The sequence below is a fragment of the Anomaloglossus baeobatrachus genome, chromosome 1 (genome assembly GCF_048569485.1).
Source record: "Anomaloglossus baeobatrachus isolate aAnoBae1 chromosome 1, aAnoBae1.hap1, whole genome shotgun sequence".
Lineage (NCBI taxonomy): Eukaryota > Metazoa > Chordata > Amphibia > Anura > Aromobatidae > Anomaloglossus > Anomaloglossus baeobatrachus.
In genome coordinates this window covers 647,195,156-647,216,650 of record NC_134353.1, presented here as the reverse complement: position 1 = coordinate 647,216,650, position 21,495 = coordinate 647,195,156, and the positions used below count along the sequence as shown (strand labels likewise).

Sequence of the window (21,495 nt, the reverse complement as noted above, 5' to 3'; positions counted from 1 at the left end):
ATGGGTTTCCTCTAACACTCCAAAGACATACTGATAGGGAGTCTAGATTGTGAGCCCTAATGAGGACATTGATGATGACAGTAAAATTAATAGCGCTATATCAGTGAATAAAGTAAATATTTAGGAGGCACAGCTTTCAATCATATACAGGAGAGGTACAATATGTGGTATATTTGTGTTCAGGGGGCATAGATCTTTTTTCTAATTATTATTTAATGGTACATTAAAAAGACACTTATCTATAGTGATAGTGTGGGTTTGTTAGGTTTTTCTTTACCAAGCGGGGGATATGTTATATAATATCTTTATAAAGTATTTGTGACATTATCTTTTTCAGGGGTACATTATGTGGCTCTGCTCTAGAAGAGAAGAATCAGACAACTGGGCAGAAATCAGCAGAGAATATTGTAGTTGTTGCTAGAAGTAGTCATGAATGTCTAAACCAGGTACAGAAGAAAAATGAGTACTGTATCCCTGTATCATTTACAAGTGATGATGGGTGATTATAATTTTTTGTGCAACAACTCCTAGCATACTATTGATTAGAGTACAGTATACAGGGAGGTGTAGTTACGATTGGTACAAATTTACATGGCAGATAGATATAGATATATCTATCTATATCTCTATGTCCCACTCAGATGTGTGTTCTCGGTGGTTGCTGACTGCCTAGGTACACCTCTCCAAACAATATCCTCCCTTAATTTAGTGCATGCTATTAGTATGTATAGCATAGTTTTAATACATACATTCTCATTTATTACTGTACATCATAGTGTCCTTTACCAAAATAAAGGAAAAAACGGTGTATATAATAAACAAAGGCTGATGACCGTGTGGTTGGTATGTGCCAAAATTTCTTCTGGGGTGTTGCTATCAGTGTGTCAAGAGTAGGAGAAGAGGGTTACATTGACAATCCAACACAATGGGCAGCACTTTGAACACATTTTATAAGTGGTCATAAAATTGTAAATAACTAATCAAATAATAAAGTTATGTTAAAACCAAACACAACATTGTTTTTCTTGTGATATTCTGAATAAGTTTGATGCGTTACATGACCCTCTTCCCATTGGAAAAAAAATAAATTTGGATCCAAAATGTCTGACTTCAAAATGGCCACCATGGTCACCACCCATCTTGAAAAGTTTCTACCCTCCCATATACTAGTGAGCCACAAGCAGGAAGTTGATATCACCAACCATTCCCATTTTATTTAGGTGTATTGTAGCAGGGAAGTTAATTGTGAAATATATAATAATATAATTTCTCTTGTGCTGGATGGGGGAGGATAACACACGAAGAAGACCATGTGTTTGAACCCTCAGCCAGGTTGGGAGGAATCTCCAACACGTGGCTATACATACGCCCCCATGACATCAGAGGTTACAGCCAATCATAGGGCAAAATTAATCTTGGTCACAAGCCCTATATAAGCTGTCCTCTTACCCCCTCTCATTCTCCCTGGATGGACATACAGAAGGACAAGATGGCTGAGTACCCTTCATATAGGAATAGTTAGTATCATTCTTGGGTGGGCTGCAACTGTGTGAGTGTTCTATTGGGTTGCATGTAACTGTGGATTTTATAGTAAAGTATTTACTGGTGTTTTATTGTATGTGTATATAATTTAGTATATGCTTTTCATTGTGATTACATGTGCTAGAATTATATAGTGTATTAAGCGTAGTCTTGTTAGTGAATAATAAACTTGTTATTTTTTTTATTACAACAAAGTGACTGATTATACTCTTGTTTGGGATGCACCAGGTATATAGGGCAAAGCAGAGTAAAGCAATAGGAACAGAGAAATTATTACCCTTGGGAATATATACAGTATAGCTGGGATATTGGGAATACATCTTTTGTGCAGGAAGGCAGGAATAAGTTTAAGTTTCCCCATTCCATAAAGGCAGCAAGGCCTCTGGCACATGTGGGAGGATTATTCCCACTCATAGTATAGTAAAGAGACGAAGGTCTTTTACAGCAATTGCACAATAGTTAGGTTGTGCTTTATTCCCCTTTAACATGTATCCATATAAAATGGCCCACCCTGTAAATAAACAGTGGGGATCGAGGGGGGGTATTTAGTCAGCCACCAATTGTGCAAGTTCTCTCAGTTAAAAAGATGAGACCTGTAATTGACATCATAGGTAGACCACAACTATGAAAGACAAAAATGAGAAAACAAATCCAGAAAATTAACTTGTCTGATTTAAGATTATTTATTTTTTTTTTCCAAATTATGGTGGAAAATAAGTATTTGGTCAATAACAAAAGTTGATCTCAATTTGTTATATATCCTTTGTTGGCAATGACAGAGGTCAAACGTTTTCTTTAAGTCTTCATAAGGTTGGCACACACTGTTGGTGGTATGTCGGCCCATTCCTCCATGCAGATCTCCTCTAGAGCAGTGATGTTTTGGGCCTGTCGCTGGGCAACATGGACTTTCAACTCCCTCGAAAGATTTTCTATCGGATTGAGATCTGGAGACTGGCTAGGCCACTGCACGACATTCATATGCTTCTTACGAAGCCACTCCTTCGTTGCTCTGGCGGTGTGCTTGGGATCATTATGCTGAAAGACCCAGCCATGTTTCAGCTTCAATGCCCTTGCTGATGGAAGGAGGTTTGCACTCAAAATCTCGCGATACATGGCCCCATTCATTCTTTCATGTACATGGATCAGTCATCCTGGTCCTTTTGCAGAGAAACAGCCCCAAAGCATATTGCCACCCCCATGCTTCACAGTAGGTAAGGGGTTCTTTGGATGCAACTCAGCATTCTGTCTCCTTCAAACACGACGAGTTGTGTTTCTACCAAACAGTTCTACTTTGGTTTCATCAGACCATATGACATTCTCCCAATAGTCTTCTGGTTAATCCAAATGATCTCTAGCAAACTTCAGATGGGCCCGGACATGTACTGGCTTAAGCAGGGGGAACACGTCTGGCACTGCAGGATCTAAGTCCCTGGCGGCGTAGTGTGCTACTGATGGTAGCCTATTTTACGGTGGTCCCAGCTCTATGCAGGTCATTCACTAGGTCCCCCCGTGTGGTTCTGGGATTTTTGCTCACTGTTCTTATGATCATTTTGACCCCACAGGGTGAGATCGTGAGTGGAGACAGAGATCGAGGGAGATTATCAGTGACCTTGTAGGTCTTCCATTTTTTTTATTATTGCTCCCACAGTTGATTAAATCACACCAAGCTGCTTGCCTATTGCAGACTCAGTCTTCCCAGCCTGGTGCAGGGCTACAATTTTGTTTCTGGTGTCCTTCGACAGCTCTTTGGTCTTCACCATAGTGGAGTTTGGAGTGTGACTGTTTGAGGTTGTGGACAGGTGTCTTTTATACTGATAAAAAGTTCAAACAGGTGCCATTACTACAGGCAATGAGTGGAGAACAGAGGAGCCTCTTAAATGAAAGAGTCACAGGTCTGTGAGAGCCAGAAATTGTGCATGTTTTTAGTAGACTAAATACTTAATTTTCCAACAAAATTTTGCAAGGGAAAAAAAAAAATAAAAAAAAAAAAAATTTGCCAAATCAGGTGATTTTCTGGATTCGTTTTCTCATTTTGTCTCTCATAGTTGTGGTCTACCTATGATGTCAATTACAGGCTTCTCTCTTCTTTGTAGGTCGGGAAAACTTGCACAGTTGGTGGCTGACTAAATAACCACCCCCCCACAATAAATAAATATATATTTTACTTTTGTTACAGAAGGTACACATGTCTCAAGTCTCATTTTACATACCGACTGCATCAGCTCCAAGGCTAACCAGGAATTTACATTCAGCAATGGTCTCAAAATTGGGTCCTCCAAGGCTACAATATACTCCTTCCCTCATCTTTTCTGAGAGTCCCAGCTCTTGCCCAACAGCCAAAGCCAGCTTCCTCAGGTTCTTGTCATAAGCATCAGACATCGGGGGAAACCGAGGTCCAAACCTTTGTAAAAGATTATTGGTAGTCAGTAAGGAAGAAAAACAAACAATACTCATTAAGCAGCAATGTAAGTTTGGCTTGCTAGATTTTTTTTGTATACCCAGATTTAGAGCCCTTAAGTATTTGGGTTTTTTTTCCATCAACTAAAGGTGGCTTTACACACTGCAACATCGCAAACGACATCGCTGTAACGTCACCGGTTTTGTGACGAAATAGCGACCTCCCCAGCGACATTGCAGTGTGTGAAACACATCAGCGACCTGGCCCCTGCTGTGAAGTTGCTGATCGCTACAAATCGTTCAGGACCATTCTTTGGTCCTTTGTTTCCCGCTGTGCAGCATGATCGCTAGAAAGTCTCAGTGTGTAAAGGGGACTTAAATGTGCAGGCAGCAGGAGCCGGCTTCTTCGGACACTGGTAACCACGGTAAACATCTGGTAACCAAGAAGCCCTGTCCTTGGTTACCCGATATTTACCTTGTTACCAGCCTCCGCCGCTCTCACTGTCAGTGCCGGCTCCTGCTCCTTGCACGTGTAGCAGAGTACACATCGGGTAATTAACCCCATGTGTGCTGTAACTAGGAGAGCAGGGAGCCAGCGCTAAGCAGTGTGCGCTGCTCCCTGCTCTCTGCACGTGTAGCTGCGTGCGCTGGTAACCAAGGTAAATATCGGGTTGGTTACCCGATATATACCTTAGTTACCAAGCGCAGCATCGCTTCAGTGCGTCGCTGGGGGCTGGTCACTGGTTGCTGGTGATAGCTCACCAGCATCCCGTGTAGCGATGCTCCAGCAATCCCTGCCAGGTCAGGTTACCAGCCTCCTCATAAGCCAGCTCCCTGCTGCCTGCACACGTAGCAGAGTACACATCGGGTAATTAACCCGATGTGTACTATGGCTAGGTGTGCAGGGAGCCAGCGCTAAGCGGTGTGCGCTGGTAACCAAGGTAAATATCGGGTTGGTTACCCGATATTTACCTTAGTTACCAAGCGCAGCATGCTTCCACGTGTAGCGACGCCCCAGCGATCCCTGCCAGGTCAGGTTGCTGGTGGGATCGCTGGAGCGTCTGACTGTGTGACATCTCACCAGCGACCTCCTAGCAACTTACCAGCGATCCCTATCAGGTTGTATCGTTGTTGGGATCGCTGTTAAGTTGTTTAGTGTGACGGTACCTTTAGTCATATGTGGACTTGTGTTTTGGGGGATGGGCACCATTTTTTGAGCATGTATGTGTTGAATAAGCTTTTATAACCATTACTGGGAGAAAAAAAAAGAGAACAAAAAACCCCATCAATGCTAAAAATAGATTTAACATTTTAATGTCCTTGTTTTTGTTAGATAGTGTAATAGCTATTGAGAAAAAATGAAACCTATTTATTTTACCATATAATGTACTGAAAAAATAGAAATCTATTACATGTGTGATGGTGGCAGGGGAGGAGGAGAGGAAAAAAAAAACCCCCATTAAATTTTCTGTTTTATTTCTATTCATTGTGCAGTAAAAATGACAGGACAATGGGATTCACTAGGTCATTAGGACTGCAGCAATTGCAAATGTTTGTTTTTTTTAATACATTTTAGTCATTAACAAAAATACATTTGTTTGTGTCACCATTTTCTGAGAAACATAAAACTTTAGTTTTCAGTTCATGCAACTGGATGAGGGATTGTTTTTTGCATGCTGAGCTGACATTTTTTCTTGATACAATTTTGGGGTACTTGCTGTATAAACATTGATTGCTTTTTAATATTTATTTTTTAGGGAAGTGCAGTGACCCCCAAAAACAAAAAGCAATTCTTGCTGTTAGATTTATTTTTTTGCCTTTTAATGTACAGTTTACATATATTTTTTTCAGTGACATGCTACACTTATATGGGTTGTCTCAAAAAGACTGACCTCCTCTACACATATGCTCTATTAGGATATATAGACTTCATGCAGATGACCTCGCCTGTATTACATGGTCCTGCATTTATCTGATTAGGAGCCAGGTACATTATATTTCCATTTCAGCTGCTATCAATGATTTTGTCAGAAGCCGTACCAGGTCCTTTAAACAGGGATCATATGGACACAACCCCATCTAATTGCAATAGATCTAAAATTACCTGATAAACGTGATGCCATTGTAACCATTAAAATGCTCACCTCTCCTCATTAGGACCAACAAGTGGATTCTCTCCTGCAAATCCTGGCATATTTATATGATCCATTATCACCATTATGTCCCCAACGTTATAATCTTGGTTCAGTCCTCCTGCAGCATTAGTGACAATGAGCGTTTCAACCCCAATCAGGCGGAAAACCCTTATTGGAAATGTAACCTAAGTTAAAAAAAAATAAAAATGTACAACTTAATAACTTTAGTGTTATTCTAAAACCTGATTGCGAGAACCATAAATCATATCCACTGCTCCATATTTGTGCCAACATTCAGCATACTGGAAGATTTTATACAGAAGTGATAGGTTCGTAAACTAGTTTTTCTAGAATGCCCGGTCGACAAAATTTTCTTAATAACAGAACATGCGGTCATAATATCAGCTAATATCTGAGCAACTATTTTTATTGTGTACTTGCTGTATACAGTACATGTTGCAAATAAATGATTGCGCCATTTACATGTTCTCACCTTCCACAGGGGGTAACCCTCATAGAAATGAAACCGTCCTTGCATGCACACACATGGCTTCCCATTCAAGTTTCCAAATATAAGACGACCAGCATGTCCAGGAACTGCAAAATTCAGGAACAAAGAACTAATCACAAAAACTGTATTGACAGTACTACAAAGAATGTGGTGTGCATAGCAGAAGAGAATCGTATAATCCTTGATTTCATGACACAATGGACATGCAGTGGGTGATCATAAAACCTCATACTATTCCTTCAATTTGCCATACCTGTACTGTGTGGGAAGTTAGGGATGTCAGCATAATTGAAGACCACCTGATCCTTTAAGAGTTCGCCCAAAGCTCCAAGCCCAGATCCACATACAATGGCCACTGAAGGACGATGTTCTGTCTTGGATGTGAGCCAGTCTGCAGTCTGCTTGTATTCTTCATAAGTGTACCTAAAAAAACCAAAAAAACAAAAACACCTTGTAAAAAAAGCCAAATATATATAAGAGGAGATTTAGACTATGTTCACAATGCATTTTGCCATGGTTTTTCACCATACATACGAAAAGTTTAAGGTACTACTAAAGTAACATCCTACTACTCCTTCATCCATATAGAGTGACTAATCACCATGTGGAACGGACAACTACAACCACTATCATCCGGGCATACCAATGTCGGGTGTGAGCACTGGCGCCATGGTGTGCAACCCCGACGTACAATTTGAATAGATGTTCCTTGGGGGGCAACAGGGTTAGATTGAAGGTGTGTTTGTTTAAATAGTGGAAGCGCCATGATTTGGGCGCATGCAGTGGGCGGTATGCTGGACACGTAATCCGTGCCTTCCGGTTACTCCAGGGGAGGGGCGGGTCGGAAGAATACTTCCGCTAATGTCAGTATACCCACCTCTCCCCCTCAGGAGGCACCTTTGGCAGGGACACAGAGCGCAGCTGCCCAGCGCATGTGCACCCGGCAATGCCATGTTGGTTATGGGCAAGGAAAAGAGCAAACAGTTTAGGGAGTATATGGCATTAAAAGAAGAGAATAACTATCGTGCGAAAACCATATACCCTACAGCCACTAACTAAATTATAAGACCTATCGCTCATAATCAAAGTTAATATATCGAGATATACAACATATGTATGAAATCTATTAATATAAAGTTGAAGATCTCAAATGATGGTATATATGTATGGCGATATAAGGTCCATATTTTCACATCATGTCCATATTCGATCCAAAAGATTGACCAACATCCCAAATGGTCCACAAAAATACCTTATACATGAAAAGAAAAAAAAAAAACCCAAAACTACACTTAATTAAAACAAGTACTATAGCTTTCAATCAATCTAATCACCAGTTATGTATATTCACAAAAATGTCAGTTTTTCATTTAGACCATTAGGGGACATCGTTCCCAACCTGACGATCCAACGACACTCAAGCTACGCCAATATACGTTTTTTTTATTACTGCTCCTAGATCCCAATTGTGCCTGATCAATGACTCTAATTTTAAGGCCTGTGGGGGGGGGGGGGGTCACAATTCTGGCGCAGCTTAAAGTGTCAGGGGATCGTTCTCAACCATTCCACATCTTTAGTTTCACGTGCTGCAATTATGTCTCTGACGTGCTTCCTGGTGCGGACGCGGAGTTCCCCAGCGGTTAATACAATATAAATCAAGTCACAATCACACACACAGCATAATAAATTACGTGACTCGTATTGCATGATATATAGCTCCTAATTTTATATTCCTTTGAGTCGTCCGCAGCAGAGAACACATCCGTACGGACCAAATTGTGGCAAGCTAAACATGATCCACAGGGAAAGCAACCTAATCTAGGTCTCCCAATACCAAAAAGAGGGGGACTCTTAAGGTCCAGTCACACTAAGCAACTTACCAGCGATCCCAACAACGATAGGGATCGCTGGTAAGTTGCTAGGAGGTTGCTGGTGAGCTGTCACACTGCGACGCTCCAGCGATCCCACCAGCAACCTGACCTGGCAGGGATCGCTGGAGCGTGGCTACACCAGTTGCTGGTGAGCTCACCAGCAACCAGTGACCAGCCCCCAGTCTCCTAGTTACAGCACACATCAGGTTAATTAACCCGATGTGTGCTGCAGCTAAATGTGCACAGAGCAGGGAGCAGCGCACACTGAGCGCTGGCTCCTTGCTCTCCTAGTTACAGCACACATCGGGTTAATTACCTGATGTGTGCTGCAGCTACATGTGCACAGAGCAGGAGCCGGCAGCACAGGCAGTGAGAGCGGAGGAGGCTGGTATCAAAGGTAAATATCGGGTAACCAAGGACAGGGCTTCTTGGTTACCCGATGTTTACATTAGTTACCAGCCTCAGCAGAAGCTGGCTCCCTGCTCACTGCACATTAGTTGTTGCTGTCTCGCTGTCACACACAGCGATCTGTGCTTCACAGCAGGAGAGCAACAACTAAAAAATGGCCCAGGACATTCAGCAACAACCAACGACCTCACAGCAGGGGCCAGGTTGTTGCTGGATGTCACACACAGCAACATCGCTAGCAACGTCACAAAAGTTGTTCGTTACCAGCGATGTTGCTAGCGATGTTGCTTAGTGTGACGGGGCCTTTAGGTACATAATGGCTTTTGACCAAAATGTTCCTCAGGTTCCTTCCTCTTCTGGCAGTCAAAAGGGGGTGATCAGTTAGAGCATCCCTCAGCCCTTGGTCGGTTTGCAGAAGCGGACAGTGTGTGTTCAGAATATGCCTAATCGCACCCCACTGTTATTAAATGTGAAAATGAAATGTATCTGTGGTGTCCATGTTTCTTCCCTATGTGTAACCGATAACAATTGTGTTTGTGGCGTATTCTTTGCTCTCTGATAGCCTGCCTTGATGTTTCTGCGGCTGTAACCTCAGTTCAAAGCACTCTTCCGTGGAACATAAGCTTTTTAGTCTTAAAAATTGTTCGGCCGGAATTGCCCATATAGTATATGGTACATGTGCAGACGAAGCGTGTAACAAGGCATTGACTGCCGTCTCCTTTCTGAAAAGGTCAGTTTGAATAGATCTTTCTCCTGCATTCAGCACTCTGATGTCGAGGAATTTGATTATATCTGTCTGTCTTATAAGTTAATTTGATGTTATATGGGTTATTATTCAGGCCCATCATAAAGCTATGCAGTTCTGGACCGATTCCCCTCCAGATAAGAAAGATGTCATCTATATAAGGATACCAGCACTGACTGCGCATGGGCTGCGGAGGGCATGCATCCCCGAAAACCTCCCTCTCCAAAAAGCTAAGGAAGAGGTTTGCGGCTGACGGCGCACACGCCGCACCCATCGCAGTGCCACATTCCTGGAGGAAGAACGTGTCCTTGAATAGAAAAAAAAAAATTGTGTGTCAGTATGGACTGCAATAGCTTCAGGATCAGGCCCTGAAGAGACTTATCCCAACTGCTCATAGACAGAACTTTGTCACCTCAAGACCATCAGAGTGCCGAATACATTTATAAAGATCCTCGACATCGGTAGCCACTAACAGGGCTCCATCATCTACAGGAAGTCCGTCCAGTCTTTGCAGGACGTCTGAAGTGTCCCTGACATATGAGGCAGATTCCTGCTAGTTTTGTGAACCACTTCCGGTTTTGCTGCGTTATGAAAGAATGAACATGTCAATTCTTTTCAGCGCTTTTGTTACAGTTTTTCACCCTAGTGACAGGTAGACTCGCAGATACCCTGGATCAGTGGGTCTAACCGGGTTAATTAAAAACCCAGTTAGGCCCAGAATTGATCAAGGGTATCTGGCCTGCACTTAAAAATGGTCTTGGGGATAGGGGGATTGTAGCAGGCGCGCTCTATTTACCGAATCACCGGTGTGGCTGTACGCTCCCACGGCTCCTCCACTTCCCCGCTCATTGCATATTCACTGCTTTCATCAGTGATGGGTTGCAGTCAGATGCATCCCTAGCATCTGACTGCAACCCATCACAGACCTGGTCTGTGGGTCTAGTGTAGAGAATGATTGAGCCGCTCATTCAGCGGTGACCTCACTTAGGCTATTTGCAGTATTGCATTATATTTACATATGAAAATTATATTATAATTGTTACAGAAACCAGGCAAAAATCTAACAGTATATATAAAAAAAAAAAAAAAAGTTGAAAAATCATTAGACTCCCTGGATATGTAATAAAATGCAGACATTACAGTCCCTGTAAAAACACTGCAGTGCTATACGCAGCGTAAATGCATGCAAGTACGCCACCTGCACATGAGCCCTAAAACAGGCTGAAGCAATAGGACACGAAAGCCTTTTCTGTGTAGTTGGGCCCTTTGTGCATGTGAGCACATATGTGAAAGGTTTATTGGCTGCGAGTTATTACCCTAATGGGATTGAACAAGAGGCACAGGAACGATTGATCTGTGGCTACATAATGCTGACTACACAAGAACATATGGGATTTAACACCATCACAACTGAGGGAGACTCCGATTATTCAAAGGATGAAAGTCAATACCTCCACGACACTCACGTTTCTCTTAAAAAGCATCTTAGACGACATTATACATGTTTGAAAACCTGCTGGACTGTCCTGGAGTCTCCTAAGTGGGATCTACTGGCAGATATGGACAGTCTCCTCCAAATTGTGAAGCGTTTTCACTAGACAGGACTGTTCCTGACCAATCTGCTCGAATGAAGCACTTTGGTTTCTAATGTTTACTGGAAAAAGAAATGTTTATACACCTGTGAGAGAAAAGGTACCGCAACCAAGAAGATTCAAGTGTGTATTTTTGTGAGGTTCTTGTCGCGGGCGGAAAGCCGCTCGCCTAGGGAATCTCTGGCGCTCGGGTCCGGTGCTTCTGCTCCTCGGTGGCTCAAGCACGGGGTCAGGCCCGGGGGCTCGAGCAGCGCCTCCTCGCCCACGAGTGAAAAGGGGGAGGTTTGGTGGTGAGATCTCGGTTGTGACGCCACCCACGGGGTTGTGGTGATGGTGGGCACCACCGCTGCTGGTGACTGGGGTTCCCGGGAGCGATGGCGGGGAGCAGCTGAGGTGTTGGCCCCCCCGTGGGTAGGGGCTGGTGTCCCGGGGCCCAGTAGGAAGGACCAAGCTGCAGGGCGCAGTGCGGTGCCTGATGGCACTGTTGTACTCACAATTGAACCACACAGAGTCACTGGTAAACTAGAAACTGCCTGAGTCTGCAGCCTTCGGTACGGAGGGTGTTTAAAGTCGCACACACGGTGCAGCAGACCCCTGTTCTTTAACTGCAGTCAGGTGCCTCTTTCTCCACTCTCTCTCTTTCTTTCCTCCTCGGCCGGGAACGGGGAGTCCACTCCCCTGCAGTGATCCGGGATCTCTTTCGATACCGGCGGGCCACTACCCTGCCCCGGTCACCTCAAGTCCCTTCCTCACTAACAGCCTGTCCCAGCCCTTTTGGAGCACGCTTCTGTAGCAGCCCGGGAGCTACAACTCCGGACTCCTCTCCTCTCCCTTTCCCCACACACTCTGCTCCAGCCCCTCCCCTGCTGCTCTGTTTTGCTCTTACCCTGGGGGGAAGGGGGGGGGGGTCTCTCCTGCTGCACTGGTGTGGGATCAGGTTACCAAGGAGGAGAATGGCCTGCACTTTGCTGGATTTCTGCAGGCTCTGTGACACCCTGGTTTTGCCAGGGCGTCACTTTTTTTTTTTTTTTTTAACCCATTGACAGACAGTTGTGAGGGGGACATTTTCTGCCACTGGTTCTTTTATGAGTGCAGATATGTGATTATAATAATGTTTTGGCTTGTATTTAATTGTAGAATTCATATGCAGATATCAGGACTCACTGAATTGTCCTCACCAGTTAATACTACTACTTCTTATCTTATTGATTTGGTTTTAAATATGCAAAAAAATCCTTCAATGACACTTTGTATCCGAGTATAAAGCAGTTGTGTTTCCAGTAATGTGCTGTAGAGTATACTCAGGATCTGCCAGCTCATAAATGAATCGAAGTATGAACCAGCCATAACAAAATAATCCTTGCTACACAATGGCCTTTTCTATGCCTCTTTGAAAAGGGGGTGGAAGGTAGAATTCTGTGGAATAGCGCAACATGACATTCATGAAAATCTGATCCTGGGGTTAAACTGTACTGAGATAAATGGAAAAGGGCTATGATTATAACTCCTCTTGTATCCTGCTAATATCCTATTTGAAGCCCAAGTCACCACTACTATAAACATGAGGTAGCCATTCTGAAATTACTGAGTCAATATTTCCTCTAGTTTGGGGAAATGAAATCAATCATGCTAAATACGTGAGAGTTCCTCAATATTAATAGACTGGAGAGTAATTACAAATTACAGTTACAAGATCATAGTTTCAGTAAGATGGGGAAACCCACTTTAAAATGAGCAAACATGAAAGATGAATGGAAAGTCCAAAGAACTGTGATAAAAAAAGTCACCTTCATATCACATTATTGGACACAGCTAGAATTACTAACTGCAATTAATGTAACATCATGAGAGATATTTGTAGTGCTGTTCTTATAGGGTCATGAGTTACAGCGCTGCCTACATTGGAAATTAAGTAAGTCCCTTTCCACTGGTTCAGATCTTCCAATTATTGGTCATAGCGCATGACATTTGGTGATGTTACTCTTCAAACAGATTCTACTTCCTTTGGGGAAGAAGTGTAAGTCCATTAGGCCAGAATCACACTTGCTAGTGCCTCTCGTGTAACTCGCGCGAGTCTCTCATGGCAGAACCCGGCTTGGCCGCACACTCCCCTGACAGGAGCGGGTCGGTTGCATGTATCTCTATGCAGCTCAGACGCTCCTGTATGCATAGTGTGCGGCCAAGCCGGGTTCTACTATGAGACTCGCGCGAGGCACTAGCAAGTGTGATTTTGGCCTTAAAATGTATTTTTCCTCATACTATGTAAATGTATGCAACTTCAGTGTCAAGACTTGTGAGTTACGCACTAATCAAAGATGATCATTAACTAGGGCAGAGTCATACAGGACATCATGTTCTGTTTGAAAACTATAATGACACTAGCATGGAAAAATCCACGATTTAAACAACGGGAAAAAACACAAAAACAAAACACCATACTTATGACGAACAGAGGAAGTAAAACAAATAAATACCCCTAAGGGTATGTGCGCACGTTGCTTTTTACCTGCTTTTTTGCTGCTTTTTCTTCTGCGCTGTTTAATGCCAAAATGGATGTGTTCTTCTATTCAAGCAAAGTCTATGGGAATTTGGGTTTCTTGTTCACACTATGTTGTTCAAAATGCTGCCTTTTTGTGGCAGAACTTTGGTCAAAAACTCAGCTTTGCAGTGCAAAACCCAAATGGCAAAAACAATTGACATGTTGCTTCTTTGAAAAGCTGAGTTTTTGACCAAAGTTCTGCCACAAAAAGGCAGCATTTTGAACAACATAGTGTGAACAAGAAACCCAAATTCCCATAGACTTTGCTTGAATAGAAGGACACATCCATTTTGGCATTAAACAGCGCAGAAGAAAAAGCAGCAAAAAAAGCAGGTAAAAAGCAACGTGCGCACATACCCTTACTGCAGCACAACCTGCCCTTGATTTTGACGTGTAATGTCCATTACAATTCCTCACTGTTCTTCCACTACATATCCATTATGCAAATAACCAGGCACAAAAAAGCTAAAATACAGCCCATTGTACTTCCTGTAAATATATACACTGTTTCCCAGCCCATAGACATTATGGCAGCTTGATTGGACAGCTTATGCCGATATATGCAGGCTTCTGTCTGTCTATACAAAGGTCCATCACCTCTACAGAGACGCCAAGGAAAGGAAATACTCTCCATTTTCCCTATAAGGGATGAGAAAGATAAACTTATTTTCACCGGATAAACCCTTTATCACCCATGGACAGGATAGATGAAGCTTGGTGCAGCACTCAGCAGCGCCATAGGGAAATAATGGAGCACAAGTCAAACTTGCACATTGTTAATCCATTCTCAAAGGGATAAAAGTTCCCTGTTCTGCCTATGACGTATGGGTCCCAGTGATTGGTCCATCACCAATGAACAAATTATCACCCAACATCTGCAAGGAGTTTGTATGTTTTCCTCGTGTTTATGTGGGTTTTGTCAAGATACTCAGTTTTCCCTCTTACACTCCAAAGATCTAATAATAGGGAATTTAGATTGTGAGCCCCAATGGGGACAGAGATTATGCATATAAAAGTGCTGCAAAATACGATAGCGCTATATAAGCAACACAATAAATAAATGTGGTCAGGGGATAAAGGGCTTGTCCTATTAGGACAACCCCTTTAATTAAAGGACAAAAAAAAAACAAAAAAAAAAAAAAGTACAAACTCCCAGATGTTATGGCTGCAGGTAGTAAACGTATGACTTTGCTGTGTTCCTGATTCCTTGTATTTCACATCACATTTTTTTTTTTTACATTTAAAAAGGTTTTCTGCCGATGGATGTTTAACAAATGCAATTGTCATATTCCAATTTCTATAAACATGTATCCATACATAAACTCTGTAATGAGTATACAGCAGTCATTGAGCAGTCATTGTACCATAAAGATAGTCATGTTCTCTTAAAACATGTAAACTATCTTGTACAGATAAGGAAACTTAATACCTGACGGAATTGGAACAATTCTGAAATGTGTTGAATCAATAAAATTCCCCTCTTTCTAGTCTTCTAGTCACCTTGCTTCCTCTGGAGCCGCAAACACACTGTCTACTAACGAAAGTATACAGCAGTAACTGTGCCATAAAGCTAGTTTACTCATTAGAAAACATACAGTATATTGTACAGATAAGGAAATTTAATTGCTCCATAAAGATTTATCTGCTCAATATCCAACAAATAGACATGTTAATGTGAAAAAAAAACAACAACCAACAACACATTTCAACTAATTACTTGTACAGCGTTCCTATATAGAAGGTTTCCAATCCAACACGCTGTACAAACAGATGTCAGGAGCACGGCACGTGGTGCAAAGACAATGTGAATCAGCATGTGTGGAATTCTGGAGAATAGAGCAACATGACATTCATGTGAAGCGAGGTTGATGTTAATCTATACCAGGAAGAAAAAAAAAAAAACCACAGCTGCTATGTAGAGGACCTCTACATTTGTTTATAGCCAGGCTGGACAAGCGTGAAGGTGTTCTAACTAAACGGAGCCAGGTCATTACCCTACAGGACTTGTCCCATATACCGTACTCATACGAATGCTGAACATTATAGATGTCAAAAGGCTTCAACCTCCTGAGGGTCACAACTCACTTCAGATACAACAGTGTTTAGCCACACTATTTAAAAAAAAAAAACAAAAAACTATTTATGACGTGACCGATTGCTGACAGTCACCAGACAGCCACTCATTTTCTCTATTCTTCTCATGAATTCTAATAGAGATCCCTGGTGTTAAAGCTGCCAGACCTTAAATCCTGATAGTGATGGGCAAACTCGCAGATATCTGGGATCGGCGGGACTAACCGGACGCTAAAAAACAGCTCCAGCCCGGAATTGATTGTGGATATCTGGCCAGACGCCGGTCCCCATAAATGTCTAAGGACCAGAATCTGGCACTTAAAAAGGTGGTAGAAAGGATAGGAGTATTAGAGCAGGTGCGCTATGGTTACCAAGTCTCTGGCACGGCCTGCTCACTCTTCAAGGAATGCACATTATTGCTCATCCATATTCACTGCTTCCCCCACTCACCGACAGCCCTGGCATCTGTGATTAGGGGCGCATCTGACCGCAACCAGTCTGAGTGACAATGTCTACATAGGTAAGGATGGTTGACCTTAGGGAGATCAACATCCAGCACCGCGGAGACACCATCACGTGTTTCTCAATGCAGTGATTCTAGAGAAAACCCCCTGGGAAATATGCAAAACAGGATTTTCTTCCACGTGATGGTGTCTCCACGGTGCTAGATGTTGATCTCCCTAAGGTCAACCATCCTTACCTATATAGTCTTCTACTAGGCATTGCTCCCACAAGCCAATTTCCTACTCCACACTGATGAGGGGTAAATACCCCGAAACAGCTGTCTGTGGATGGATACCATGTTTGGCATAGGTGGTCTCCTTGACTGGAGACTGCCCTTCCCGTGGTTGTTACTTCCCGGTGAAGACCTGGCTAGTTTCCTGCCAGCGTTGAGAAACATGTGATGGTGTCTCCACGGCTTTCTTGTTTTGAGTGACAATGTCTGACTGTTTGCAGTCACAGACCCTGTCTGCGGGTCTATATCGTCTTCTAAAAATAAATAAAATAGGCATAGGGTCCAAAATGAATGCGATTTCTGCGATCTCATGCGCATGTTGCCTATTTTTTCCTTGCAGATATGAAGCAGTTTCATACCTGTAGAGTGGTATCTGCAGCATTTCTCACTCACTCTAATAGCAGGATAAATGCATGCGTTTGATGCAAAGAGGTATCTTAGGCTAAGTTCACATTTCCGTTGTTTTGCATCAGTCACATGCGTTGCTTGATGCATGTGACTGATGCGTTGTACAACAGATGACAACGGTGACAAAGAAAAGAATTTCTTTGTCGGACTCCGTTGTGTGCGGGGGGCGGAGTTCGGGGGCGGAGCTGAGGACGTCAGTGCCGCGGTCTGCGTGGCTGGGGACAGGTGTGTGTGTGTGTGTGTGTGTGTGTGTGTGTGTACATGCGGAGTGTGGGAGGGGGCGGAGCGCGAGGGGGCAGAGCCGAGCGGGGCCGTGGAGCTGAGGACGTCAATGCCGCGGGGACAAGTGAGTGTGAGTGTGTGTGAGTGTGAGTACACAAGCGGAGTGCGGGAGGTGGCGGAGCAGAGTGGTGAAGTGCCTTGCACACTGTATCCAGGGTAAACATCGGGTATAAGCAAAGCACTTTTTGCTTGGTTACCCGATGTTTATCTTGGATACCAGCTTAGCGCGGCTCCCTGCACCCGTAACCACTGTAAATATCGGGCAACTAACCAAAGCGCATTGCTTGGTTACCCGATGTTTATCCTGGTTACGGGGGTGGGGAGCCAGAGAGCGCATGCGCAGAAAAATCCTACGGATCGCGCTGCTCAAAAAACGTTACATGCTGTGTTGCTCCCACCCGGCGGTCAGTTAAAAAACGACTGACCGCGACGCAGCGGATGCAACGCAGCATCATCAGTCACAATCCGTCACTAATAGAAGCCTATGGGGAAAAACAGGATTCCTGCAAAATATTTTGCAGGATACCGTAATTCCTCAAGGCGACTGATTGTGACTGATGCAAAACAACTGAAGTGTGAACTTAGCCTTAGATGTAGAGATGTGTACGCAAAAAAAAAAAAAAAGTGTTGTGTTGATAGATAACCTGCTATGTACAATGACTAGTTGTTTTTCAGCTCCATTTTCCCACAGAGAGAATAAAGTTTTATTTACCAACCATAAATGTTGATAAATAGAACTGTTCTGACTTCCCGGAATTCACCCTAGTACAATAAAAATAGACGTCAGGGAGGAGAAATGTGTCATTGTCTCCTGACAATGCCAAATCTAGCCTTCTGCAGGTCAGATAGTACTGGAGGAATGAACACGACAACTGTGCTGCAGATGAGCCGTATAGCCTGAAGATGTACAGCTCTGCCATGTGGATAGTATGCACAGCCACACCACATGTGACCAGACTGCCACATTGGTTACTAAAAACATGTGTGTGTGGTAAGAGATACCGCTGCCACATCCTGCAGACAATTTCCACATTACCAAGGAAATTGACATCACCTAAATTGCCTGCTCATTTTCTATGGGCGGCACATGATGAAACACAACTTCCTGGCCTCATACATGACGCTATAGGATTAAGTGAAGCAACTGGGGAATTTAATGCTGTTTAATGTACGTGTTCTGTGGTTTTGATGCATAAAACACGCACACATTATATAGTCTATAGGTCTATCCAAAAACATACTGATAGGGACCTTAGATTGTGAGCCCCAATGGGGACAGTGTTGCCAATGTATGTAAAGCGCTGTGGAATTAATAGTGCTATATAAATGAATAAATAATAATAATATATTATTATTATAATTCCCATGTCCATTTGTATCAGTGTCACGGATGAAAATCACCCACACAAGTCTGGAGAAAAAAAAAAAAATAAAAAAATACGCACACAGACGACAGTAGTGTGTAATACAGGTGCCATCCGTGATTTACCCATTGTAATGGTTAGGAGAAGCTTTGTCATGTACACAGGCTGGCATTGAGGTCCCGTTCATGCGCAATTCAATACTTTGATCTGTCCTGCTGGGAGTGAAGAACATACAGTACAAGCTGCCACTGATCCCTTCATTCATAAGTGACGGAGTGTACTTACAGATGGGGCGGCCATACAGCTCGAGTCTTTGACGACAAATAAGCCTCATTCATTCAGACATCTAATTTCTTACATGTGTTCTATATGGGTTTTTCACATATGGCATTTGTGCTCACTAGAATTTATGGGCCAGTTTACATGTTTATGATGCTTTGCGGAAGACAAAGAACCGCAGACAGATCAAAGTTAGCCATACAAATCTCGTGAACCAAGGGGGGGGGGGGTGGGAGTAAAAAATCATTGACTGTGCACAGTCATCTGTATGCAATCTGGGTGCTGTCAGATTTTAACATTGTATTGGATAAAAGAAGATTTGCCATTTTTTCCCCATATGAACACTGATGGCAAAATAGGTCATTGATTAAAATCAGGCTGTGTTTTGCGTATGAGAAAAATCACTTATTTCTGAATGGGGCCTTACTGTATGTTACCAAGTTTTTGTTATATCTGAGTGTAACATGATGTAGGTGTAGAGACCCCAATTACAGTGATGTGTCACTTGATGGGCTGCTTGCTGTCATTTGTATAAATTCACTGTTTTCTCTGCTGCAGATCTAGCAGTTGTCTGAATGTTATACTGTATAGCCCCGCCCACACCACTGATTGACAGCTCTCTGTGTACGCTGTACAGTAGCAGAAAGTTGCCAATCAGTGGTGGGAGAGGGGTTATATGCTCGAATACATGGCAGCAGGTTTAACAGTCCTCTAATAAGAATTTCCTGCTGATAACAGAGTTTAAGAAAACTACAGGCGAGTAAGTGACATCACTGGAATCCGGGTTTCTGCTACTACATTATGCTGCTTAAGGCCAGTTTCACACGTCAGTGAAAAACACAGACGTTCTTCACTGACGTGTAAAACACGCACATGTCCCTCCGTGTGCCGTGATTCATGGCACACGTGGGTTGTCCATGTGCAATCCGTGATTGCATATGGACATTACTCACCTGCCTTCGCTCCTGCTGTCCATGGTGCTGAAGTCTCCAGCTCTGCACGTCCGACCACCGCTCTCAGCACCTACTTCCTGGTCGGGTTTTCCTGCTCTCATGAATATTCATGAGCCAGGCCTGAGCTGCCGAGAGCGGAGGCTGCAGAGCGTATCGCAGGCAAGGTAAGTTGAAAATATTTAATATGTCCGTGATTTTCTGGTACCATACACACCATAGTGTGGTCCGTGGGTCATCAGTGATACCAGAAAAAAACTGACTTGTCTCCATGCAGAATCACGGCCACGCTGCACGGAGACACGTTCAGTGAAAAATCACTGATGTGTGAGCAGACACATTGATTATAATGGGTCTGCATATGTCTGATTCTGGTACATTTTAAAAAAAAAAGCACAAACGTACCAGAATCACTGACGTGTGAAGCAGGCCTAAGTGAGAGAAATAGATTCCCTTGAAGCATTTAGATACAGGCCTAGAGCAGGAAAAGCACAACTACCATCAGCAGGATTTTCTGCAAGCAGATCACCGAAGTGTGACACGCATCCAGAAGTCATACAAGCAGGGCACAAACAGTACATTGCTTGTATGACGTCTATATGGTTTCCTATTCTGACAGGATCTATGGCAGGTAATTTGGCACGCTACTATACTTGGAAGTGTTGAGTCAAAGGATTCCCAGAAGCTGAAAACCAGCTGAACTGGTTAATAGGGAACAAGTGAAATAGGACATGATTGAAGCTCAGTAATATATCGTAATATTCTCCACAAAATCAAGAACAGAGGCCTATCTCAGGCTTTAAAAAAAAATCATAGGAAAATTAGTGACCCATATACTGTATAAGTCTACAGTCTGAGCAGGGAGTATGAGTGGGGGGTACACAGCACGTGGTCCACTATCCACACTCCATTATAAATAGCGCACACTGCGTAATCTAACACTCGGGTCAATTGACTCCTTGTGCCACGTGATGCCTGGAGTGGAGTCTTAGGCCGGGGTCACACTGGAGTATGTTCTCTCATCTCATGTGAGAGATTTGGAAGCTATATACTAATGACACTCGGCTCAAACTCTGCTGCGAGCGACAGTCAAGTATCATTTCACATGTGAATATCAGATCACAGGTGAGGAGAAGATGGAGAAATTAATCTGTCCATCTTCTCCTCTATCTGCTGTTTCTGCGTATATTGGACTGCACTGGGATGTCATCAATGTAGTCAGATGTGTCACACACACCTACAGACTGGTATGGGTGAACGTGATCCACGATACGCAGCTAATCGCAGCATGCAGAGATTGTTTTCTCATGCCAAAAATGGCATAAAAAAAAAGAAAGCTGATCAGCCTTCTTAATGCCTATTCAAGAGTGGACCATCGCACCGTGTGGAGATTATTCAGTCAGTTCTATAGATTATTCCTCCAATTTATAAACAACTTCCCATGGTATAAAAGTGTGTTTCTTACAATGTCGGAGCACAAGCATTCGCTATAAGAATCCGCACCAATCAGGAGATTCCTATGCAGACATTACAGCATGGGATCACAGCTGATTCTTTTTGTGAGGTAAAATATTTTCCCTGTCTGTCATCTTGAAACTGGCTGTGGCTAACCAGACGCAATTTATGTTGTCCTAGGCTATGTGCGCACATTGCGTTCTATTCC

The 21,495-nt window shown here is 43.1% G+C and overlaps 1 protein-coding gene across 2 annotated transcripts in view; it reads right to left on the bottom strand.

The window, feature by feature from the left end:
• Positions 1-21,495, bottom strand: part of PNP (purine nucleoside phosphorylase) — a 69,918-nt gene that overhangs the window by 2,956 nt on the left and 45,467 nt on the right. For both annotated transcript variants that reach the window (XM_075319748.1, XM_075319744.1), the window contains exons 2-5: positions 6,839-7,008; positions 6,568-6,671; positions 6,084-6,259; positions 3,753-3,943 (exon numbers count right to left, since the gene is read on the bottom strand). In XM_075319748.1, coding sequence (XP_075175863.1) covers positions 3,753-3,943; positions 6,084-6,259; positions 6,568-6,671; positions 6,839-7,008 — 641 coding nt within the window. The remainder of the gene's footprint in view (positions 1-3,752; positions 3,944-6,083; positions 6,260-6,567; positions 6,672-6,838; positions 7,009-21,495) is intronic.